At 44.9% G+C, this 27,189-nt stretch overlaps 1 protein-coding gene across 1 annotated transcript in view; it reads right to left on the minus strand.

Annotated features, from left to right (window-relative positions):
- DGKI (diacylglycerol kinase iota) overlaps positions 1-26,297 on the minus strand; it is a 429,239-nt gene extending 402,942 nt beyond the window's left edge. Inside the window, 2 exon segments of the mRNA XM_077850064.1 lie at positions 25,935-26,219; positions 26,221-26,297. Coding sequence (XP_077706190.1) covers positions 25,935-26,219; positions 26,221-26,297 — 362 coding nt within the window.
- Between the last annotated feature and the right edge of the window lie 892 nt (positions 26,298-27,189).

Raw genomic sequence — 27,189 nt, forward strand, 5'->3', positions numbered from 1 at the left:
GCCACAAAGTGTTATTAGAGTTCAGATTCAAGAAAAATTACTTTCCACTGAGTGTTTACTCTTTTGCATAGAACAAAGCAAATTCTGTACGTTGTTAAACTGTGTCTCCCTCCAGTCCCCAATACAGTCCTACAAGTTACAGACCATGGTCATAATTTCACGAGTGATCAATAAAAGCCTCCCAGACCAGACAGAGGTAAAGATGTTTGTGATTCCTACTATCACTCCCACTGGAAAGCCAACCTGCAGATATCAGCAAGTTATTTCAATGCTAAGATCCCCAAGAATGTAGGGGACCCAAGCCGTGTGTCTGAATGAGGCCAGTGCTAAAAGATATCTTCTGATGCTCAGTCTCTTTAAGACATCACATATACTAAGTTTTATTCCCATATGTATGTGTCCACACCTCTCGAGCCACAGCTGGGGCAAACACCAGAAAGTGTACACTGGTATGAAAGTATCAGTTGTCCACAACTACACAACCACACTTCACTGATTGTTCCATATTTTGAACATCCTTCTCGCCTACACCCATATTTGGCTGTCGAGCCATCAGCAGCATTGTCTCAGAGCTTGAGAACCAAACCACATAGAAATCGTTTATCCCTTAGTTACAAAGATGAGCTAACTGGAGAGTAATTTGAGAAAATGGGCAGGTTAGTGACCAAAAAACTCTTAAGGCAAAATTGAAGAAAATATTCCCAGCTCAAAAGCAAATAGGCAACTCAGGGTTTGGGAACTGCTCTGGAGTTAGGCCAAAGTGTTTGTCATGTGGTTTCAGAAAATAATAATCCCCTGGGGTTTAAAGTTCAACAAGCATAAACTAACACTTAGGAGTCCAGGAATGTGTCATCAGCTACACAAGTACATTCCTAAAATGGCCCAGCTGGAACACTCAGCTAAAGCTTTGTGTGTCTGTATGGTTCACTAAGTTAGTTCCTGCAATGCTGGTCTTTGCACATATTCCCATTTCTACCCTAACTCCCACCAGATTCCTACTCTAAATCTGAACCAAAACTCAAGAGAAACTCATCACAAGTGTATTACACAAAATTCATGCACAGATAACTTTTATTTCTATCCTTACTGATAACTAGTCATAAAATTAGAAATAATGCTAAGCTTTTAAATAACTTATTTTTCTCTCAAATGCCCTAAACCACAGCAAAGTCATTATCAAATATAACTATTCCAAAACAAACAAACAAACAAAAACCCTTCCAACTCTACACAAGTGCTATTTCACATGTGGCAATCCTGAGGCACTGACAGGTTAAGTGTTTTAGCCAGGGTCAAAACCACAATCAAAGGCTAAAGTAAGACTTGGATATTTATTTATTTTTAAAGATTTATTTATTTATTTGAGAAAGACAGAAAATGGGGGGAGGGGCAGAGCGAGAGGGAGAATATCAAGCAGACTTCACCCTGAGCATGGAACCCACCTTGGGGTTTGATCTCAAGACTCGGAGACCAGGACCTGAGCTGAAACCAAGAGTCAGATGCTCAACCAACTGAGGCACACAGGCACCCCAAGACTTGGATATTTAAACTCCAGCTTAATTCAAAACCTGGAGCTCCACACCCCACTTGATGTTACCTCTTAATATAGCTATCGAGTCCAGCCCACATTTAAACACCTACTCACAGACGTTACACCAGATAACACTCCTCAACGAAGCTGTGTTCCCAGACCCACATCTTTGTACCCACATAAAGAATCCAAGAATTTCAGACTACAAGGGATCTTAATCGAGCCCAGCCTCCTCACTTAGTGAGTTATCTCAGTTTTCCACAACCCACCACAGCACCCCATCACCGATAAGGTGAGGTCCAAACTCTTCCAGCAAGCAGCATCCTGCATCATCTGAGCCCGTGTATTTTCAGACCCACAGCCTGCCCAGGCACTTGGCACCTGTACCCCAGGATCAACAAACAACTTGCCTTTTCTAGAAGGCGTCATGCTTTTTCAAGCCGCCATGACGATGCTCTGACCTCTCTAGAGCAGACTTTCATTCCTTGTCTGGGTACAGAATCGAGCTTCGACAGTCTGTTTGAACATCACCACTGCTATAAAGCATTCTCTGACCCCTTCATAGAGCATTACTGCCCTTCCTCCATCATCTGTGACATTTTCTACATGCCTCTGATATAGTGCATTTCTCATCACGTGTAAATCTGTGTTGTTTGTATATCTGTCTTCTTTCACTGAAGATAGGGACTGTATTTCATTCATTTCTGTCACCTTTGCATCTAGACCAGCACCCAGGACTTTCTTTATAAAGTCAGAGGAAATGAGATAAAGAGAAACAGAAGGAGGGGCAGAGGGTGCTAAAGTCAGAGAATTTAGGAGGTTGGCTCAAGATCATCCAAATAGATACACGGGGCTCCACTCACTCATGCGCAGTCATGCAGCCCAGAAGGTATAGCCGCTTCACCATTTATGCAACATCCCACATCCACCCAATTCCCTCCATCTTCTCTCTACCAGGGCATAGTTTCCGGTTCTGAGCGTGGGTCCACCCACGGCCCTGCCACAGCCCTGGTGGGAATACTTGCACCTGAAAATAACTGAGAAGGGTGAACCTTCCAGGAACCTAGGAGAGTAGCTGATGAGGGCGCTCGGTCAACAGTTTAGAGGGTAAGAGTCTTCCATGCAAGAGCAATGGGTAAATGCTCAAGAGGAACAGACACTCTCCCTTCCCCCATCAGTTGCTTCTGGAACTGCTATCCCACCACTCAACCCCAATCCTGTGACCTTCTAGCATCCCAGCCTGAGAGACAGTCTCTGGGGACTGTGGGTCTTCTCCAGCTGCCTCTCCATTGTCTGGGAAAGCCCCAGGACTGAGCAAGGCCTCTCCTACTTGCAAGAAAAGCCAGCCAAGAAAACTAGCCAACAGATTAGCCAGCTGGCAGTGGCTCCAGGGGCGTGGCTGTGTGAGCCCAGACCAATCTCCAACACTGTGCCAGGGCCTCCTGTTGCCAGGAATCAGTCTTGCCAGCCCATGGCCAGCCCACACCCAGTGTCCCCTGAAAGCATCATAGCAATCTACCCCTCCCATGGGGCCCAGCCCAGAGAGAGCTGCCCCTCCCCAGCTACTCCCAATTTGCACCTCATTAGCAACAGTCTCTCTCCAGTGACAGGTCCCTCAGAAATCCCAGGCTGAGCACAGTCCTTGGTGCTAAACGAACTCTGGGTGTTTGGGGAGCATGGCATCTGAGCTGCTAGAATGACAAGTCTCAGGGCATCCCAAAACGAGGAGAGCATAGGATACAGACAGGAGACAGAGAACATTGTGTCTAGCAGAGACCAGTGGTTTCAGGTGAGGAGGCTCTAGAAATCAAAAGGATATTTTGAAGCTTCAGTTGATGGCTGCAAGGTGAATGGTGAACTGAATGAAGGCAACTGGATTGTGGCAAAATGCCTGAGGAAAGTGACAGGAGTTTTATCTCCTTTACTTGGATGCTTGAAAAATGATGCGAAATTACCACCCCTTCCCATGTCACAGAGAGTTGGGACAGACAAAATGCCTAATGAAACTCTTTTAAGTAAACTAAAAACATTATTGTCTGTTCAAAAATTCTAAAGAAATACACTGATTTGTCAAATCTCCTATTGTTCTTACTGAGGAAGAACAGAGCGAAAAACTTCTAGTTCACCATGGTGAGTTGGACATACACCTCTCTCTCCCAGCTCCCTCTGGAAACTCCCACTAAAATGAAAGTAAAGGAAATAAAAGACATAATTTCACAAGAACAAAGAAAACAGGCAAGATGCCAGCAAAAGGGATGACGACAAGATTTTTAGAAGCTAGAGAGTGAGTAGAAGTGATTGTGTGCAGGCAGGAAGAGGATGCTGGAAATTAAGTATATCAAGGAGGGAGAAGCAAATGAGAGGTGGAGTCCCCTGCTTTGTTCCAGAGAAGCTCTGGATCAGAGGCACCAGGTCCTGCAGAAGGCGAGGCTGGGGGAGGGGCCTGAAAGGGAGCCAAAGGCTTTACAGACACTCTTTAGATCCCTCCCTGAACAGCCTGGTGGCTACTCCTGCTGCACACAGCCAGGACGCTGGAGATTTAGTTCCTAAAGAGACTAAATCAGAGAGAATCAGAAACATCAACCACACCTTGGTTTGAGTCTGAGCCCCTCCACTGAGGGGAGAGAGATCAACCAAAAATCTACACACAGAATAGTCAAAATCCCAGCCTCAGAGAAGTTAACGGGTGCAAACCTCTTAAAAGGAAAGTAGAGTGTTCTCTTCAGAGAACTGAACAGAAAACGTTCATGTTTAGGGTTTTCCCAGGAAAACAAATGACGTCCCCAACCAATGACACCATAGTGAAGCTTAGTCGTCTCACAAGTCGCATATGTGTACACAGCGAGCTTCTGTGCAGCCTTTTGGGGCCTCTCTCTTAAATATGAATGGATCATCAGATATTTGAATACAAAGTCCAACATGAAAGAAGGTACTAACATTAAAAGAAAAATAATTTTTTTTGAAAAAAGAAAACAGAGTTAATATAGGCCAAACAAAATGTCCAAAAATTATCACTAATATCCTTAGGGAAATAAAAGATATTAAAGCCATGAAACAAGAATGGAGTACTATAAAAAAAAAAAGAACTCTAGAAAATAAGAAAGAACACTTAGAAATTATTCAGGATCACAACAAAACTAAAGATCCAATAAAAGGATGGAAAATACATGAGGAAATCCCCCAGAGGACAGATAGAAGGTAAGGAAAACTTTTTATAGAAAAGAAAATTAGAGGAATATTCCAGTAGATACAAGTAGCTATATAATATAACCAGGGAAAACCGGTAGATAGAGTGGAAAAATGATACCAGAAAATTGTTTACAACTAAGTTTTCAGATTGAAGAGATCTAAAAAGTTCCCACACCATGAATATATGCACCCATGCTAAGGCACATATTCTCTTTAAGTATAAAGAGGAAAAAAAATTAAACCCACAGAGAACGAAAAAAAAATAAAAAGCCAGCAAAGTTATTGAGAAACAAGTGGATTTGGACTTCTCAACTGCAACTCTTAGAAGCAGAGCAGCAACACAGAAATGCCCTCACCACTCTGAGGTAAAATTATTTCCCGTCCAGAACTCCATACCCTGAAAAACTCTCGATTAAGAGTGAGGGCAGGAAAGAAAAAAAAAAAAAAAAAAAGATATTCTCTAACATGAAGAGACTTAAAATATCTACCACCTTCTGTGCACTCTGTCCGAGGAAGCCACCTCCTGGGAAACTTTTTCCAGTTGGTCATCTAAAAATATGATGGGAAAAAAAATAAAAAATAAAGAAATAAATAAAAAGATGATGGGGGAAAAAAAACTATCCAAGAATGTCATGCTCTCGAAATTGTCATATGCTCCACCTAATGAGGCATAATCCAAAGAAGGAATCTCAGAAATCTAGAAAACAGGGAAGAAAGATTGCCCCATGGTACCCACCAGCCCAGAAAGGGGGGAGATGGGAGGGAACCAGAGCTCTCTACTCAGAAACAAGGAAATTGAATCATGACTTGTTATTTGTAAATGCCATAGAAGACGTATGGCTCTTTTAAGAAGTTTATGGAAAAATTAGAAACAAATCCACATAAAAAAGTATTTTTAAATGAGACCAATAATATAAGGAAGGAAATGTCTTCAGTAGTGCCCTGGGTGGCTCAGACATCCATAAGATTTACAGAGTCAATAACAGAAGCATTTATGAACAATTTAAATAAAATTGTGAGCATTACTGGAAAGATGAAAGAAGGGACACGTGCAGATGGGACAAAAGAGAACGAAATCCTCACCTTCTCATAGGAAACAGTTGAGAGAGATTACAAAAACAATCATTTATAAATAGAAATGTAGAATCCAGAAGAAACAGCTAACATGTCACAACAGCTTCTGGGGAAGTGGGACTATGGGAGAAACACGGAGAAGCGAATCACATATTTGTCATAAGCCTGTGCTAGTTAACTACAAACTATGCAATAAGCTATACTTACATATTTACCTTGACTTAAATAAATGTTATATTTATAACCAAAACCAAAAATTGGTTTTAGTTAACTATGAACTATGCATCAAGCTACAGTTATGTGCTACTTTGATTTAAATAAATTTTATATTCAAAAACTAAAGCCAAAAGTTGGCTAATCCTCACATACCTGCATGAGCACACCTCCAAAATGATGTGTACCACTGGCAAGGCCATGCTCCAGAGCTGTCACAAAGAAATGTGGTTACCCTGAGAAGTCCATAAGGTCTTCACATCCTTCCATCACAGATGGCACACACATGATCTAGCGTGGTGGTAGTGCAGCAGTGTCTTGCATCTAGACGGGGTTTACAATCCACAAAGTGCATATGTCATTCCATGCAACCTCAACCATCATGCTGTGCAATAGGTATCACCAGCCTCATTTTTCAGATGAGGACACAAGACTTCAGAGACAGTGAGACCTACCTGAGGGTTAGCAAGTGACACACAAACAAGCTAATTCCATTTTCAAACATACACAAACACACACATACATGGTAGCAGTATTTTCCAACACGGATAGACAATGACACATTAACAGACTTATTTTCTAATTTTTAAAACAATTTTATCTATTTATTAGAGAGAGAGAGAGAGAGAGAGAGAGCGCATGAGCTTGGGGAGAGGCAGATGGAGAGGGAGCCTGATATGGAACCTGATCCCAGGACCCCAAGGTCATGACCTGAGCCCAAGGAGTCACTTAACTGAGTCATCCAGGCACCCCCCAGACTTATTTTCTGACTTTATTTATGCCTTTGTCGATTTAGGACAGTGAAGAAGGAACATTTTTGAAAGAAGGCTATCGAGGGAAAAAACTGAGGGTCACTTTTTTTTTTCATTTAAAACAAAAGTGGCTTCACTGAGTAACATGGGAAGGAATAAAAAGTTTTGCATCTTAGAGTTTACTATTATGAAATGCAATTACAGCATTGCTGGGTGGTCTCTACATAATTAACAGTCGGGTTTGTTGAAAGGTAGACAGAGTTTTTAAATCTTGAAATCCTGAAATTAAGTTTGCAGGCTGTGTCCCCACATCAGACAGGTCATGTGGGCCTGCAGGCCCAAGATTACTACTACTCATCACTCTGGGTGGCCTTGAATCAAGCTCTACTCCCTCCCGTATGTTAATATTACTTTGATCTCCAACTTGTTCTCTCTTCTACCCAATTTTTTCTATTTTCCATTTATACAAGAAAAATGATGATTTTCCAAAATGCAGAGGGGGGCTAGCTCTGAAGTCTTGCAATGCAACGTACCTAACACAAAGAATGAACTGGGCACCGCCCTAATCCTTCAAGAGCCAGCATGAAAGCCACGGGACAGAATTGGTCACACTGACTTTCCACCGCAATGCTGCACTCCATTTACTGAAGATTAGGTCTGAAAAGAGTGTGCAGTTTGCAGCTGAAAGCAAATCTTTCCTGGCTGCAAAATTACCTGTATTTCTATTAACTGGTCCAGCCAATCCCTATTCATGTAAGAGTGTTAGACAGTAACACAGTCCTCTGACAGTGAACAACGTTTAAGCTGCTCAACTACTATTTTCTAATAAATTCAAAACACATATTTCTCTATTAATTTGTCCAGTGCTTTCTAGGGGGACCTTTCCACTTCATTAACAAAATTTCAATGATGATGTGATTTGGGGAGTTTCTCCAAACAGATTAGAAAGAAAAGTCCCAGGGGAGGTGAATTGGGAGATGGGCATTAAGGAGGGCACTTGTGACGAATCACTAAATTCTACCCCCCAAAGCTAGCACTATACTGTATGTTAACTAGAATTTAAATAAAATCTTGAAAGGGAAAAAAAAATTCCCAGTTCTAAGGCACCCTATCCTCTCAAACTTCCCCAATGGTTACCTGGTTTGAACACCAAATCTAACCACTTATTTACACTTTATGGAAAAATGAGTTTCATGTTCAGGCTCTGAGTACATCTCACATTCTCCTTACTCAGTCTTTCCCAGATTCTCATGGATTTGAGATTCGCCCTTCTTCCTTGTGTCCTCCTTCCTCCTTTCTATTGTCCCACAGGCAGGAGAGGAGCATGGCTTTCAGCCACCATGGTCACTGCAGAGACAACAGAGATCTCCCTTCCCTCTTCATGCCCTGAAGGAGGGAGGGAAGCTCTTGTCCACTCTGGAAGGTTTCATGGCAGAGCAGGGGACAGGCGTCACTTCTGCAGCAATGACTTCTGCAGTAATAATAGTGTCTCCAGAAAGAGGAATTAGAAATGGATCCAGGAAGAACAGGGACTTTCCCACATTTGGGTCCAGAGTGTCACCTCTCTGCCCTATCTTCAATGGCTCTCTGTTAACTACAAAATTCAAACCCTTCTGATGGCATGAAGGCGTTCTATCATGAGATTTAAGTTACCTTTCTTGCCTGACCTTTCATTATGTATCTCCCTACTCAAAGCAAAATTATCCCATAATTCACATGGCTGCTCCAGTACCTTATTCATTCCACTCACCAAGTCCTTTCTCATACAATCCTTCTGGCTGGCTTGTTTTCCATACCTGCCCTCCTTGCACCCTATCTCCCCTTGTTGGAATCCTACCAATACTTCAAAGCCAATATTTCAAGAAAACTCCCAAACATAACTAACTTCTCTCCCTCCCTTTGGTGCTTCTACAACCCAGAAATGACCATGTGTGTCACTTTATGCCTACTGTTTGTAGCTTTGTTCAAGCTGCTGATGCCGAAGAGGTACAGAATAGATAACATTTCTAGTAAAGATCCTTCATGTGTGGATTTATAGGTAGTGGAGCCTGTTGAAAGCTTCCACTCCAAAAAAACTCAAATGGCTGATTTCAGGGGCTATTGAAAAGAGAGTAGAAGCAAATGGAATGTGTTCCAAAATTCTAGTTTGCCATTTGGAACTTAAAGGCATGTTTCCTCCATTGAATCCGGGGTATGAACGAATTCACTTAGCCATCCTCTCTTCATCTTGAAGGCATGCTTAACCATTATCTGCTCTAGAAGATCTTTTTTCCACTCTTGCATCTGATGTAGGCGCCCTTCCTCTGGGGCCCCCAACCATCCCTCCATCTCTGTACTTATCACTATGTATTGCTACAGGTCAATCCCTGCTTCTCCCTCACTAGACTGTAAAAGCTAGATAACAGAATTTCTTCTCTTTTATTTCTAGCACTTAGCATAGTATTTGGCATACAGTAGGCACTCAACACATTTTTTTGTTTCCCCAATAAGTTATAATCAGTTTAAATCACTTTAAGATAGAAATCATTTATTATTTGACTCTGGATTCTTCAGCAAGGGCTTTGCATGAACAGCATGTGAGTATTCTATAACTATTCCTATAAGATGGGTGAGTTTTCGTCCAGACAACTGCTCGTGTTATTAACATAGGTGAGAAAAACCCAATGATTCTCCCCTTGGTGCCTTTTTTTTTTTTTTTTTTTTTTTTTTAGTACTTTTTCCTGATTTTCAATATCAAGACTTCAAAGAAAGCACTTGATGCGTGGGAGAGCCTCAGAGACCAGGGAGATTCATGTATTTCATTTCTCATGTCCTAAAGCTTCTCTTCTTTTCCATTTTTCATCATCCTCACAAATTATCTCACTCCCTTCAGCTGAGGATGCACATTACTCAGGTTATTTTTAGAACACCCTTGTGTGCAATATTGGCAGTTCAAAGCACCAGAGAGAATCCACACAAACACACAAGGATTCCCTGGGGTTTTTGCTTTGTCCTTGAAGCTCTTTTCATAGTCTCCTAAGGTCTTTCCTGTAAGAACCAGGTGAGCCACCTTAAAGGTTCAAGTTCATGCATTTACTTACATGCCTATGTGGTGAATTTACAATAAATCCTTATTGAACGTAATGAGAACTAGTGTTAAGAATGAAACAAGGAGCCTAATAAGCAATTTCTGTGATGTAGAACCTGAAGCTGCACATTCATATTCCAAGTTCATACTCTGCATGGTGGACCACGCCCTTGCCAAATTTCAGGAATCTCCTGATGGGGAAGCAGTGATGCTCTTCACCCACCCTTCCCTTGGGCTCCAAATACAACAACTGTAGGCCAAGCTAGGTATTCTCGAGGGCAAAACAGCCAGTCCACCCAAAAGCCACAGAACTTGTTCCCGGCTGCACAGAGCTCTGCATATCTGGCAATTTACAGGAAGATGAAGCTTACAAAGGAAAGAGAAGACAAATTTCCTGTTCTTACCCTTACAGGGATTGGTTATCACTGGGGCGGGGGGGGGGGGGGCGGGAGGCGGGTAGGGATGTGACCAGCAACATGATGGAGAACACCAAGAATGACCTTCCCCTTTTCCCTGTCTTCAGTGCTCTCTTCTTCCTACTATACTTCTAAAGTATAACTTTGTAATTAGAGAACTAGATTTCTTCATTCAAGAACTATATTCAGTGTTGTCATTTAAGGATGACCGGCTAGCAGTTTCTAGAGGTTTGATCAATTAGTGTCTTGACATTAATCTCTCAAAGAAGCACTGTTCAATAGACCTGTCTTCAGTGATAAAAACGGTTTGTATCTGTGCTGTTCAATACGGTGCCTAGTAGTTACCATGGCTATGAACCACTTAATGTGTGGCTACTGTGACTGAGGAATTGGGTTCAAATTCAATGTATTAAATGACTTCTGATAGGCACATGTGGCTCGTGTCTACTGTACTGGGCAGCGCTCATATCTGAAACAGTAGAAGGCTATCCTCTGGACAAAATAAGTAATGTTTTTGGCCCCCAAATATAGGTTTAGTAAAAGCAGATGGATTTCTTTATAAGTTCTGCATCAACACACTAAAAGAAAGTTCACCAAAACCTCACAGACAAATAGCTTAAGCCACTTTTAGAAAGGTTGACCACAGGCATCTCTCCAACAGCAGCAGGGTCAAGGGGGAGGAGATGCGGGGCATAAGTCTGAAAAATAGAGGTAATAGTAAATAGTTCTTAAGAGCTTGACATTTCTTATTTAGGAAAGAAGGGAGAGAAGGATGGAGAGAGGGATGGAAGGAGGGAGAGTGGGAGGGAAGGAGGAAGAAAAGGAAAGGGAATCCTGAACATTCTAGAAGTGCTTGGTGTCTGAAATAAATATGAAACATGCCAAATAAACATTTAGCCAAACTGAAATGACAAACCTTAAGTGAAATGGCTGCATCTTAAGCAAGACACCGGAAATTTCATGAGTAATTTGTCGAATTGGCAACCTGAATATTTGGCTTTTGGAACAAGTTTTACAGCAGTTGGCCTGAACCCATGCTAACCCATATACTCACAGCAGCCTACCACCACAGCAGGGAAGTAAGTTCCTAGAGCCATGCCCATATACACACAGGTTGTACCCTTTGCTTAGGACACATAGAGGAGGGGGCAGGTGGAGGCTGAAACCCACCCTAAGTGCCACCTACCACCTGCAGAGTCTGGCTCTGGGGCTGAGAAAGAGCTCGGAAGTAAGAGAGGCTTTTTATTAACTTGTCCACTTAGACTTGGAACCTGTTTCTAATTCAAACAAAGATACCGCATGTGCTCGTGGTGGCCCTGGTTAGACCACATTTTTAGTTTACTGCTCAATTCTTATGAAGAAAGTCATGGAGAAACCAGTATGCTGTCAAATTAGGGACACACAGAACAGTGGCTTTGCAATCACCTTTAGATAAGGGAAAACTGAAGAATGAAAGTGGAGATGGTTTAGTCTAAAGAAACAGAGGGCTAAAAAGAAATATAATACCTGACTTCAAATACTTGAAGACCTACCATATAGCAAAATGGGGAGGGTTAATCTAAATGCCCCACCAGAAGGGCAAATGTAATGCCAGTAGGCAAAAAATAAAGGAGTCAGGGTTAGCCTCAACATGGAGGCAACATGGGATCATGGGGAAAATTGTATGCCTTGGGTGACCTAGAACTGAGTCTGAATCCTGATCCCATCAGCTAATACTTCTTTGACGTGAATCTAATTACTTCCCTCTGTGAGATTCAGTGTCCTCATTTGTAAAATAGAAATAACTAAATTCAGACAGTTGCTGTGATAATTAGATACGAGAACAACAAAACAGGAGGCACGAAGTACCTAAGTTATGCTAAATATCCATCAAATGGTAGTGTCTTATTTTTCCTTATAATGAAAACTTTCCAACTATTAGACCTAAGCACAGTATAACACTCTCCCAGGTGTAGCCAAGAACACCTGACAGGGAAGACATTCACCAGCCTCTGCTGTGGACTATTTGCCAATTGACTCTTTATCAGTTAGTTTTTTGGGGGAGTTTTTTGGTGGGAGAAGGGGTTGTGTTTTTTGTTTGTTTGTTTGTTTTTGTTGTTGTTGTTGTTTTGCTTTTTTTACTTAAACAAAGAGGAAGTGCATTGATAAGATGTTGGATAGTTCACAATTTAATCGAAAGGCTGGGGGATCCATGCTTGGAATAGACAGCAGCAAGGGCAGAAGGAACTGTCCTACCGGGGAATTGTTAATGGATATGAACAAACTGTCACTTCCTCTGACAGCCTTTAAGAGGTCAAATCCAAAAGAGCTTGAACTGTTGAAACTCAGGTCATATGCCCTAAGATAGTGTCAGTGCGGTAAGAGGAAGCCAGTGGTGACAGCTTCCAGAGACCTCAGGGGCCTCCATGGCTCAGAGCCGGGTACCTTGATGTACAACCCCAAGAGACTGCACACAATAGGGTAGAGGTGATTCCCAAGAAGAGAACAGGGTAGATCTATACATCTATACCGGGATATAGCACTGGCCAAGGAGGTCTCCTGACGCTGAAATCCTGGCTTCATTGCTTGCTAGCTATGAGGTCCTGAGACGGTACTTTATTCCCCTGTGCCTCAGTTTTCTCTTCTGTCCAATTTTATTTTTTTTAAAGATTTTATTTATTTATTCATAGACACACAGAGAGAAAGGCAGAGACACAGGCAGAGGGAGAAGCAGGCTCCACACAGGGAGCCCGACATGGGACTCGATCCTGGGTCTCCAAGATCACACCCCAGGCTGCAGGCAGCGCCAAACCGCTGCGCCACCCGGGCTGCCCTTCTGTCCAACTTTAAATAGTAACAGCATCTACCTGATAGAGTTGTTGTAAGAATTAACTGGAATAAAGTATGCAAATCACTTAGCACGGTTCCTGGCACTTATAATAAGACCTCAGTAAATAACATTATTGTGACTGGTAATATTACTATTAATAATGCTGAGGGTACACCACTGAGCACCCCTCGGAAGTGCTTTTTCTAAAGACATGGAGGCTTTTGCTCCTCTGTGGCTTCATGCCAGGAGAGAAGTCAATGATTCCAGTCCTCTCCTTTCCAGCCCTCTAGACTTGATTTCTCCATGTAGATGATGGTTTCCTACAACACCAGACCTGCTTCACAAAAGCTGTTTTAAGTAATTGTAAAAAGTGCACAATGAAATATCTGAGAAGCACTAATTGCTGGGTAGATGCTAAAACCAACTATACTAATGAACTCACACCACAGTGGGAATAACCGTTCGCCATTTGTGGATTCATCCACGTATTATTTCTTCTGAAGATTACTTTTAGTTCCTGGAAGAGATACTTTGCCATAAATGGGAGGGCAATTTACTGGAAGTTAAAGACCAGCTTCCAAGCATCCCATCTGCTCCCGGAAAGAGGTATTTTCTCTCAAATGGCCTGGTGAGGGGGTCGGGGGAGCAGTGGTGTGCAGCACATTCTCAGGAAACAACAAAGTTTGCTCCCTTAACAGCTCCCATAAAGCAGTTCACTAAAGAAAATATATTTATCTAGGCACACATAAATTTCACAACAGTCTGGATAACCTATAGCAGAGATGACATAAATGCCTCGAAAAGCAGGGCCTTGGGCTTCCACACACAGATCATGCAGCCTTTAAGATTAATGATAGTGCAATCAAAAAAATATATCACCTGACAGCCCTGTAATTTGACAATCTCCTCTTTTACACACATAACTATAGAAGAATGACACACACTCATGTCTCAGATACATGCCTTCCCCTATACTCCTACCCTCTTCACTGATAAAACTGAACTCCAGGACTTATGCTAGCCGTGCGGTACTCTCTTTTATCTTCAGTTGCTAGCAAAATCTCAATACAATGAAATCTTGTCCACAATCCAACTCTCCACTGCAACCAAATTCTATTCTGTGCCATGTTACTTCAAAAACTTCGAATTCTAAATTATCCAGAACATTCCATTGAGATGTTCTCAGTTAATATCAAATATGGCCTCAAAAGCATACCTGTTTGGCTGTCATATTTTCTGGAGACACTTCCAAATCCTTAAAAGTGCAAGGAGCTTATGAATGCTGCACAACCTTAGTCACAGGTCACGAGAGTTTGGCTATTAGGTGATCAGCTATATAGAACGTTCTTCACACATTCAGCAAATGTGTTGAGGTGCCTACTTCTCCTCCTAAAATCACTGAGCCACAAGAGCATACGCTATATGGAGACGTGAAATGCAGTTGCTGTAAAAATGAAATGCTATTCTTGGAATACCTATATCATTACTTGAACTGAATCTCCTTTACAATGAAATGGCTGCTGCCTAGCAACTAATGCAAAGGAAGAGCCTGAATATTTCTTTTTTTTTTTCTCCCAGTAGAGGAGTGATAAACATATACCATCCCGCCAGTGGTTTCACGTTTTTGAACCTACAAAAAAGAGTAATGAGATCAACAATGAGGTCATCCTCCTTGTCAATGTGATATGGATTTGATATGCCAGCCAGTGACTGATTTCAACTTTGCCCATTGTGATTAACAACTGAGATAAATTCAAGTAAATAAAATTAACAAAAGGGAGATGTTGCTATCAACCTACGCAGAGAACGGTGCATGGAAGCAGTGCCCTGAAATGAAAAGAACGTGGGACTTTTTGGAAACTAGCCTAAGCCTGGAAGTGCCCCTTACTAGCCCATCACTTAGTGGTCATGCCTGTTTCCCGAAATGTGCAATGGCCATAAAACCAGTACCTACCCCACCTGTTGCCTAAGATCGTTCTGAGGGTAAAATTAGATCAAGTACACGAAAGCAGTTTATAAATGGTAAAGCCCTAAAAGTGCCACACACATCTTTATTATAAGTACTTAAATTTAGTCAGTATTAACAGTGTAAGAAATCTCCAGAAATCTGTCTTAAAAAAAAAAAAATCCCTTAGATTTTGTTATAATTCCACACTGGCTCATAGAAAGCTTCTGTTTTAATCTTTAAATAGCTTTGTCGTTTATTTTTGAACTAGAGATTTATTTCGCTAAGAAATTCTGAAGGTTTTCTTCAAATGGGAAAGAATGACTCAGGTTTTTAAAATCATCCTTTGGAACTTTCTAGGTGACTATAACGGTGCACATGCATACACTTATGAATTCTGAAGGTGTCGTTATGAATTAACTTATACTGCAAGTACTTACAGCCTGAATAGGCCCTCCTGTTAAAGGTGAAGACTCAGCTCTCCTGGGATTACTTACTAATACTTATTATTACTTATTGATACTTATTAATACTTATTAAAAAATAAAAAATCAAATTGGTGCTCACTGGACCATTTCAACCACAAAAGGTACACATAAATCAGTTCTAACTTCTTCACTGGACCCCAAGCCACCGTACCATTAACCACTCCTCTCAAGTTCCACTCTGCTTCCAACAGATCACAAGGTCTCGTAGTGGAAGCAGCATTTGAAGGAGCGGGCTGTAATCCCTGCAAATCATTTCTCTGCCCCAGGAACCTGGATCTATTTCCCCATCTCATGCAATGGAAAATTCATACAGTTTTAGAAAGAGCCACCCAAGAAAGCTCAATGTTGGCCTGCCTACAGTTCCCGGTAGCACGGGGCTATTCCCAGAGCCGAGTCCATGCTGGGACAGGAAAGGAACTCTTGCTCTGCCAGCCAATCAACCTGTCTCTATGTCCTGTGTCAGGACTGGCTGGACCCACCTAAATGATGGGCCCGTGGATCTCTCCTCTCAGGGGATGTTAGTCCAATAAACCACCAGATGGTGGAACTGGGGCTATTTGCACACAGAGAGAGTGGGAAAGGGTGAAAGAAGAACCAAGGTGCAAAGTTGCCTTAAGAGAGCAGTGGGCAGCCACGGGCATGGATTTTACATCTGCCATTTCACTGGCTTTGTGACCTCAGGCAATTTGCTTAAACTCAGAGCCTCAGGACCCTTGTCTGTCAAATGGAAGTAGTAACAGTCCCGACTTGATTGAGGCTGAAAGGAAACGCTACCTATAAAGTGTTCAGAAGCTCTTGGCACAGAGTAAACATTTAGCAAAATCAGGACCTTATACTGATTAATATTCACAAGTAGGTAGTTAAGTAAATTAACACTTACAGTCCACATCTCAATCCTAAGAAGAGCTTGTTTCTTCTCTTAGCTGCGCTGCACAAAGACTTTGGAAATATGTGGGCTGTCTCTGCTGCCTTGGGGAATGGTCTGTCAGCGGCCACTGGGAAGGGCAAGAACAACTGGTTTCCACTGGACTTTGGCCACTGTGAGAAAAGGCGGTGTAGACCAGGAAGGTTCAGCGGCTCCATGGGTTTTCACTCTGCCAGGGAAGATCATGCTCTGAGGCTTCTAGGGTTCAAGGTTTTTGCACTTCCTGTCTTACTTTAGATGCTGAGGACAGTGCTTCAATTGGAGAGAGACAAAAATATGCTATAGCTTAGTCTTTGCATTGAGAGGGGGCCAATTTAAAAGGAAGAAACCGTTTTAAATCAGGCTCTTTTCTCCAAAACCCCTACAGGGAATGCTCTCTGTCTCAGAGAGAGATTGCCTCACACCCGGTTACCTACCTAAGGACAGTGATGAGAACACAGTCCTTTCGGCTTGAAGAATGCTCCAGAAGTTTGTCTCAAAAGTCATATGTGGAACCCTTCCCAACCGCTTCCGCATAAGCTTATATATAGCCCCTTTCATCTTTAAACAAATTACTTTCAAGTGTTTTTAAAACAAAAATGTATTTTTTTCCATAGAATTTTTGACATATTTCTGGTATACAAAGGAATGACACATTTTAAAAATGTACTTTGAACTTTTCAAGGAGTCTCTTTTCTGGCTATTTCCTGAAAATCTGCATGATAACACAAAAGCAACCAAACTGCCTTTCCTTTGCCTTTTGTAGAAAAAAAAATGAATTAACTTCCTCAGTACTATTCCACGGTCTTGAGCCAGTTTTATTTGTTCAACAAATATTTAATAACCACCTACAATTTTAAAAAGTAAATTCTGTTGTTTGGCCTGGTTGGGAAAACTGATAGAACATCCCAGAAGGCTGAGCCTTCCATTTCTGAAATAATCCAGGCCAGGTAGCATCTGGGAAGCTTTTTCTCTGATTGCCAGGACAGGGCGGCAGGCCATTGTCTGGACGCATAAAGCAGACATCATCGAGCCAGGCCAGAAGAGAAATGACCTCTGTCCTGGAGTCCCTGGTGACAACTCTATTTCTAGTACCTCTGTCTTTATCTGTGTATCTATTCCTGACACTTGAAGCTCTGAGACCCCTGTTATCCAATACTTCCATGCCTGACTTCCTGCTCCCAAATGACTGGTCTGGGGGTGTGGGCCACTGCTGCTTGGCACATTGACCATGCGCATCATCTCTGACCTTGGCTTCCTGCCTACGCCAGTTTCCACAGCACTTAGGGGCAACTTGATCCTCTTCACACGCTCTAGTAAGAGTCAACTAATTTTTAGTATGTTGTGAAAGCAAAAGTGCATATCCTATACCTCGGTGAATGCCAAAACCTTTACGTTTCCTAAGTACAGAGCTATCTTATTTTCATATTCTCTGAATAATTTGATTGCTAGCTACTGACATGTGACTCATGTTCAACATTTTGAAGAATAATCACCAAGTTTCCTTAGCTGGACATAACTATGAAAGACACCACTCCAACACTCGTAGCACTTACTTTGTGGCAGAAGCATTACGAGCATCAACCTTCAACCAATTCCACAGGCTGGGGTACTACCATCAGTGCGTACTATTTCATCAGTGAGGCAATAAAGGTACAGAGAGATTAAGTAACTTGCCTGAGGTCACCCAGCAGGCAGAGATGGATGGAGAACCAAACGCAGTGGTAGGGCTCTAGAGTCAGGGCTGTTAACCACAATCCCACCTGTGTCTCATGACATTAGAGAGTAATTATAATGAGACTGGGTTGCAGTTGAGTTCTTACTGCTTTAAGCTTTGATTTTTTTCCCCACTCCATCCAGCAAGCCAGACCATTAATGTGATAGCTCAAATGACAATTGGTTCTTATCAGAGCATTATTTATGAATCTGCAAATTTAACAGCAAATCTCCACTTGAGTAGAATGCATGGAGGTTAAGGACTACAGAAGTCCCTGTCAGAAAGCTGTTGTCTGTAAAAACAAAACAAAACAAAACTGAAAACAGTATTTACTCCATTTCAAAGGCTCACAAAACCTCAGGGCTGGAAGGGAAGGAGTTGAACATTCATCTGCAAAGACCCTTCTTCCCATCCCTACCCAACCTCAGCCAGTGCACACACATCTGACTATCCAATTTCCTCTAAGGGAACAGAGCAATGCTCGTGCCATGTCCCCTTGAGCCCCGTGGGTGTCTGGACACTCACCACCATCCTTCAAGGGTGGTAAATGTACGTGGCTAAAAGGTAGCTAACACTTTTTTGAAGGATGTCTTATGAAGCTAGTGAAAAACAAAAGCTCAGCATCACTACGTCGACAAAGAAACTCTTCCTCTTAAAAAAAAATAAAGATTTTATGTATTTATTCATGAGGGATACATAGAGAGAGGCAGAGACACAGGCGGAGGAAGAAGCAGGCCCCATGCAGGGAGCCCAATGCAGGACTCGATCCCAGGACCCCGGGATCACGACCTGAGCCAAAGGCAGATGCTCAACCGCTGAGTCACCCAGGTGCTCCAAGAAATTCTTCCTAAAATAACCTTCCCACCCAACTCAAGTGGGTGACCTGCGAAGGGAGAGTGAGGTGATAGGGAGCGGAGGCCCTGGAAGGCAGGACCTGGGCTGGTGGACAGCAGGACAGGTTCCAGGAACCGGCGGGGTGCGGAGGGGGGGGGGGAGGGGGAGGTAGAGAGCCATCTTCCTGCAGCTCTAAATTCTAATCATGGAGTGGGGGGGAGTCAATGGGAATATTCCCCGAGGAGGAAATCAATGATGCCCCCTTAGAAAGGAATGAGACAGACAGAAAGGAGAGCCTGAGAGCTAATTAGCTACTCAGAAGGCAAATTAAGGTCTTTTCTTTGACAAGCCACAAATAGCTGGTTGAGTCGGAGCCTGCCACCCCTCTCCAGCCTCCAACAGCTGGCCGATGCAGGTACTCACGCAGGAAGAGGGCCACAGAAACACAGCTCCGGGCTGTCGGACAAAGTGTAAATGAGAAGACCAGCCTTTCTTTTGGTGGAAAGGCCAAATTGCAGCGGAGATGGACAGGGAATGGGAAGAGTAGTCATTTATTTAAAGAAGGCAATTAAATTCATTCATCCAATAAATATTTATCCAACACCTACTGAGTAATAAGAACAGGATTCAGAAATTCAACTGATAAGGTGCAATTTGCATCTTCAAAGGAGCTAACAACTTAGCGGGGAATAATAACTGGAAAAGTTAACTCTGCAAGGCGCTGTGCTGAGTCCTTTGCATAAAGCAACCCATGCAATTCTCATCACAAACCTCTAAGGTAGGCATCACTATTACCCCCATTTTAGAGATGAATATGTGGGGTCACATGACATGCCCAAGACCAGCTAGAAGATGCCAGGTTCAAACCCCAGTTGAATTCTCACACCCGAAGATCACAGGGTAGTCCTAACACAGGTTTTTGGAAGTGCCATGTTGAGGACACAGGAAGACCCACCACCTGTCACAGAAAGTGGACACTTTGGAGCTTAACCCTCAGGAGCAGTTTGCCTGGTGAACAAGCCAGAGAGGAATTATGGGGGCATTCTGTGCAAGCAGACGTTTTTTGGCATTTTAACTTCTTTAATCTTCTTCTACATTGCTTTGGTTTGTTATGCCTTGCAATAAGCATAACATTCCAACCAGTTCAAACAATTCCAACAGTTCAAATAGTTCCAGCCAGTTCAAACAATTTGAAATTAGTCCATTTTTATAGTTATTTCATGCAAATTAAATTTCCAAGGAAAAAAAAGAACCTGCAGTTTAGACGTTTTTTGCTCCTTACCTTGGTCCCTCGGTTATCCACCATTGATGTGGAGCAACTGTTGTCCTAAAACTAAAATTAGAGGGTCTTAGCGAAAGTAATTAGGATTGGTGTTATCAACATAAACCCAAGTCAGAAAGTAAATGTCATGTCAGCCTCTAGGCAATGGTCCTTCTAGATGCTTCCAGCTTCACACAGTTCTGAGCCCCCTTCAAGAACAACTCAGGGTTGCCTAAAAGATGTGTATCCCAGAACCCGGCCCCATCAGACAGGGAAGGTGTAGCCAGCCTCACTGGGAGTCCTCATTTTCTCTATTAGAGAGGCTGAAATGTTCCAAAGAGCTACCTCTACTCTAATTAAAGTTGACCCTATGACGCAATGCCATTGTTGCCACAGCAGAAACAAACACCAGCACAACCCCCTCCAACTTCTCCTCCCCCTGATGCCACAGGATCCAATGCTGTCACCCTACCATGTAAAAAGCAAGCCTCTGAAAGATCAACTAGAGCAGACTGAGTACTCTGAACAACGGTTCCAGTGCAATCCTGCCCAGTTGGTGTCCTGAATGAGGACGTCTACACTTAGCCAAGTCTTTTTTTTTTTTTTAATTTTTATTTATTTACGATAGTCACACAGAGAGAAAGAGAGAGAGAGAGAGGCAGAGACATAGGCAGAGGGAGAAGCAGGCTCCATGCACCGGGAGCCCGACCTGGGATTCCTTCCCGGGTCTCCAGGATCGCGCCCTGAGCCAAAGGCAGGTGCTAAACCGCTGCGCCACCCAGGGATCCCCACTTAGCCAAGTCTTAAGGAATTATTCAGGAAGGAAACATTAAATTAGAATTGAAGTTTTCATCTGATCCTGAAGGCTCTAAATAGTGAGCAAATGTATGAAACATAAAATAAGCAAAATTGATTTACAAAGGAGGATACTGCGTACTGATATTCAGGAGAAAACTTTGCCCGCACACGATTGGTTCTTGTGCAAGGAAAAACAGAGTCCATGCTGTCCTATTTGGCTTTCTACATCCCACTGGCCTTTCCTATAATCATACAATCTTGCTTTGCAGGAAAAAAAAAAAAAACAAGAATGGAAACTATGTTCTTGTCAACCTGTAAAGAATAACAAATCATTTTTTACCAAGTTGTCTAACCTAAGGACTTTAATAGTTCCTGCCAGTTACTTCTGTATCATACCAAAATTCCCCTCTAAGGAGGGTTTGGCAGGACTGTCCCGGAGCATAAGTCAGGAAGCTGAAGCATACCATCAACATCTTATACATAATGGTAGCTGCCCAGGCCTTCTTACAAGTGAAATCATACCTCATTATGTATTTTGGGCTGCCCAAGGACGCACACACAAGCCAGTTGTTCACTGGACCTAGGTTCACCTACACAACATCTGTGTAATTTTTATTCAAAGGCATGTAAAACTCTAACAGGGGCATCTTCATGATTATGGCAGGTGTCACGTAGGTGGTTTTGTTCTAAGAAGCAAAACTAATACATGTTTCGGTGACCATGGGTTTATATTCATTTTTATTCTGACATAGTAAGGGAATTATTTATATTCTTTTTTTAAAGATTTTATTTATTTATTCATGAGAGACACAAAGAGAGAGAGAGAGGCAGAGACACAGTAGACGGAGGGAGAAGCAGGCTCCATACAGCGAGCCTGACGTGGGACTTGACCCTGGGTCTCCAGGATCACGCCGTGGGCTGAAGGCAGCGCTAAACCACTGAGCCACCCGGCTGCCCTATATTCATTTTTATTTTTGACATAGTAGAGGAACTCCTTAAATTTATATGGCTAAAGGGAGATGACCCAGAGTGAGTAAGAGATAATATATAATGACCTGTGACCTATTACAAAGGAGGTGAACAACAGCTCACATCACACACATACACACACACACACATATATATGCTTGCACACTCATGGAGAGGCTTCCAACCCGAAGTGAATGTTGAGGGAAGCAGAACGTGGTTTAAAGGGAGCACCCGAGTGAAATAAGTCAATCGGAAAAGGACAAACATTATATGGTCTCATTCATTTGGGGAATATAAAAATTAGTGAAAGGGAATAAAGGGAAAGGAGAGAAAAATGAGTGAAAATATCAGTGAGGGTGACAAAACATGAGAGACACCTAACTCTGGGAAATGAACAAGGGGTAGTGGAAGGGGAGGTGGGTGGGGGGTTGGGGTGACTGGGTGATAGGCACTGAGGTGGGCACTTGGCAGGATGAGCACTGGGTGTTATGCTATATGTTGGCAAACTGAACTCCAATAAAAAAATTTTAAAAAGAATAAATAAAGGGAGCACCCTTTAGAGTCAGATCTTGGTTTGCAATCTGCCTCCTACTCAAGTCCTATCCCTCAAGTTCATTGTCTGTAGAATGAATAGAACAGAAATATATAGAAATAACCATAACCACACATAAGACCATCATGACAAGTAAACAGGATGGCATATGCAGTGCCTGGTACGAGGAACATCAGCTACCCTCTTCTTCCCCTCCCCTGTGGATTTCTGAAAGAATTTTTTTTTTTTTTACTAACTTAAATGGGAATTCTTACAGCAGTTTTAAAAAAAACCCAGTTCCTACACATTATATAGTCGTTGGCACATATGTATCATGTTGCAGCACCATAATTTGCAAAGAAAAAGGAAGTAGTAATTTTAAGAGAAAAGTACCAGCTCACTTGCACTGCCTTCTAAAACCTTTAGCTTTATAGTCTACAGAGACTATTTGCTCTAGGGGAGCAGAATCTGAAATAAAGGAAAACTCTTCATGGGAAAAATGGCTTCCCCCCCAAAAAAAAAGCCAAGAAAGAAAAGATAATGAGGGGAAATCTAGAGGTATATAAAGAGTTTATTTTACTTAACAAAGTAAAAGTCAGGCAAAATGAATAATCTGCCTCCAGAAATGGTTATTTAAAGGCTTTTTGTAAAGGGCTCCAGTTCCTAAAAAGACAGGAGTCACTGCATATGCCCACCCACTCCTCATTTATTTTTAAAATCTAGCTTATATGTTCCTTAGCAACAGAAGGAGCAGATGAGACCCCCCTACACACACGCACACGCACACCCTCTCCCAAAGTCCCCTTCTTCTTTCCTGTCAAGTGTCATTCTGCAAATTCCCATGTTCTCCAAAAGATATTTTTTACCTACCTGCAAGGCTCCTCTTCCCCCCCACCTCACACGACCCCCTTACACAAATGGCCAGGCTTCCCCCACCAACCGACCCCTTGACTCAGGCTCCATCCCCTGATGTACTCCCAACCTGTCTCCACGAACACCCACCCCACCAGTCGCTGTCCTCGGGTGCCCCCGGGAGTGAGGCGGCGTGGGCCTCAGAGAGGGGCCAGGGCCCAACTCCAGCCAGAGCTGTACTTTCTTTACAGACTACCTGTTAACCCACCAGCAAAATGGTCAGGCCCAGCTACACCTGAATCCAGCAGGAACAGCTGCCATGCGAGTGGGGAGGCCACTCACCCTGACTCTAAAAAAGATAATAGTAGTAATCAAACGGGTGACCCAGGACAAACATGTGCCAGATGGAATCACCTATGTCTTCGCTGTCTTTCCTCTGACTTTGGGACTCCCTGGCCTTGTTTGGCTGGGCACCCGTTTATGAGCTCAAAGATCAATTGTTTAGCCTTTGGGCAAAAAATAGGGCAGCAATCCTCAGATATTAATGTGCTTAAGCATTGCCTCAGGAGGCTGTTAAAGATTCCCACCCACGGACTGTTTGATTTTGTAAGTCTGGGGTGGCAGGCCTTTTTAACCAGCCCCCTGAGGTGATGCTGAAGCAGGTGGTTCCATGAATTGGAGATTGTAAAGCTTTATTTGAAAGGAAATGTTCACAAAGTGGGATCCACCTCGATGGATTGGAAGGCAGATGCCGTATTCTTAGTACTTTACAGAAAAATTCTGTGTCCATGTCTATGTTTGTGTGTGCACACACACACATGCATGCGTGGGCGTGCAATCCAGAAAGCCATGCCCCACTCACACAGCGCCCAGGTCCAGGAGAGAGCCTCAGGGAATGACCCCCTGCCAAGAGGCACGCTGAAATGATTTCCCTTGCAAACTCTGGCCTCAGAGCCCTACCCACTGTCGCCAGGAGTCCAATGAATACCAGCAACGCAGGAGAGTTTCTCAGCTCAGAAGCCCAGACCTACAATGTGCTTAATGTAATCAACGCCCCCCACCCCCCAAACCCACAGCTCCCAAATTAGACTGGATGTGGTCCCTGTTCCCCTAAGGGCTGGGCAGGCCATCATCACTAGGAAGTAGAACTGCCTGTGTCCTAGCATAACTCCCTAGAGCTACCCCACTCTCCAACACCTATTTTTAGAAACCAAAAAATATAAAGAGAAAGATTCATTTGATCCTGATCTATGTGAGTAACTAAAAGAGCAAGTCAAGTGGGAAACTCCCTCGGTGCACAGTGAACAAAATGCATGCAGGTGATGCGGGAGCCACAGCCTCACCAGCAAGACCGATTCCGAGTCATCAGAAGCCAACCAACACTTAGAGACACGGGGCCCATGCCCTAGTGACTGGGGCCTCGAGTCCAGGCAATGCCTACGGGGATCCCAATGATTCACACACATGCCCCCATAAACACAACACACGCCCTCACAAACCCACACACCTCTGTCATCTGCTTTTGCTTACATAACAGCACATGGTGTGGCAGGCTTAATACTTTATATGGGTTTCTGGAAAGGACTGCCGGCTCAAAGGAGTCAGGTCACACTAATGTTTTTTACTGACCCCTTTTCAGGAAATGCTCAGAGCCCAGCAAGTGCAAATGTTTGTAATTCTATGCTTATTTATTGCCTTGACTTTAAAACTAACCCAGCAGTAAGGGGAGAGTCTCTGAAACTCTCGGAACCTCTCAAAAGCTTTCTTCTTGCCTGAGGATGCGGGTGGGGAGGTGGAGCAGAGAACGTACTGAATCCTCATTTCTCATGTTTCCATACTGAAACACTTTGGGGTCATCTCTTATGATAACTTGGTGGCCCTTTATCCTACACTGTCCTTGTCTCTCCGTTGCATCCGTCCTCAGGGGCAAGCATGGCCCCATTGTGGCACTCACCCCGGACTGACCTGCGGGTTCCCCACCTCCTGGTGCTGGGCACCCCCCACCCTCCACTGGGGGGGAGAGGGAGAGAGCACGGGTATAGGTAACCCCTCCCCAGGTGACCACCCACAGACTTCCCTGTACATCGACCCTTCCCTGATGGGAGATTTCAGGGCAGGGCCAACTTCCCCAAGGATTCCTCGTCAGTGCGGTGCTGTTCCTTCCTGTCTGTAGGGCCATCTCCACTGATCTCAACTACCGAGTTCGTGCCAAAGGTTCATCCAAGGAAATCCAGGAGGTAGGGGGAGTGGCTACAGATGACACCGGCTTAGGGACAACTTTGCGGACTTCTCTCGGGGAAACTGAGCCCCGCTCAGGTGCACACGCATGACGGTTGCTGCCGTGACCTCAGGGACCCAGTCTTCTGTCTTGTTCCAGAGGGAAACCGGGCGCCCCTAGCTCCCCGCCAGCCCGGGTGCTGGGAGGAGACGAGGCTGCATCTCCCCACCAGGGGGAGAGAGAAGGAGAGGTACCCAGGAGCAGAGCGCGCGCGCCGGCGGGCCAGGCGCCCCCAGGTCGGCGGGAGCGCCTGGGGGGGGGGGCGAGCTCTCCGCCCGGCGCCGCACCTGTGCACCCGCGCCTACCTGTAAGACACCTGCTTCCGGAAAGTTAAGTTCCGCAGCTTCTCCTCCAGCGCCTCGTCCTTCTCCTTCGGGCCGCCGGCCGCGGGCTCCTCCAGGGCGGCGGCCCCCAGCGCCGCCGCTGCCCCCGCGCCCCGCGGCTCCGCGCCGCCCTCGGCGCCCAGGCAGCAGCTCCCGCCGCCGCCGCCCGGCGCGCCCTTGTCCTCTCCCGCCGCGGAGCCGGGGTTCATGGCGACCGCTGCGGCGGCCGCGGACCGAGCCGGGGCGGCGGCGTCGCGGGGGCCGGGCCGCCACTGCGGGAGGGCGAGCCGCTCCGCGCGCCGCTGGCAGGGGCGGCAAATGGCAGCCCCTTCCCGCAGCATCCATCCGCGGCTGCACCGCACCGGGGCATTGTGGGAAACTCCGTGCCTCCACGCCCCCTCCCCGACCAATCGGAGGCCGCCTCCCCCGCCCCCGCGGCCAACCCGCGCCCGCCCGCCGCCCTTTCCCTAAATCGGGGGCGCGAGCCAGAGCTGCCCGCGGGCTCTGCCCCGAGGCGCGGGGCTGCGGAGGGGAGGCCGGGGCGGGGGGCGCGGACCGGGCGGCAGGAGAGCAGAGCTCAGCTCGCGGCGCCCCGGTCGGTGCACGGGGAGGCGGGGGCCGCCGCCGGGTTCGAGCGCCCCGACGCCCGGTGCGCGGTGCCCGGCCAGCGCGGCTCCCTGCGCGTGCGGAGCTCGAGCCCCGCGGGCAGCTCGGGGGTGGGGCGCGCGCCGTGCGGACCCGGAGAGAAAGGGTGCCCGGCGTCAAGTGAGCGGCGGGGGGCAGGCGGGTCAAGCTTAAGCTACGGGCGAGGCGCCCCGCTTCTCCCCCGGGGCGAGGGCTGGGACCCCTTGCTCCGCGCATCCCCCAGCCGGCCCAGCGTCTGCCTCGCACACCGCACACAGCAGGCTATTCCTCAACAGCTGCTACTTCCATCGAAGAGGGTCTCGGGATGGGCAGCCCGGGGGGGGGGGGGGGGGGCGGGGGCTCCGCGGTTTAGCGCCGCCTTCGGCCCAGGGCGTGATCCTGGGGTCTCGGGATCGAGTCCCACGTCGGGCTCCCTGCATGGAGCCTGCTTCTCCCTCTGCCTGTGTCTCTGCCCCTCTCTCTCTCTGTGTGTGTCTCTCATGAATAAAATTAAAAAAAAAAAAGAAAAAAGAAAGAAAGCCCAGATAGTGGTTATTAAGCTTCCATTTTTATAAGACAAGTGCCATACGTAGCACTTGACACGCTTATCTCC

The sequence above is a fragment of the Canis aureus genome, chromosome 15 (assembly GCF_053574225.1).
Source record: "Canis aureus isolate CA01 chromosome 15, VMU_Caureus_v.1.0, whole genome shotgun sequence".
NCBI classification, from domain to species: domain Eukaryota; kingdom Metazoa; phylum Chordata; class Mammalia; order Carnivora; family Canidae; genus Canis; species Canis aureus.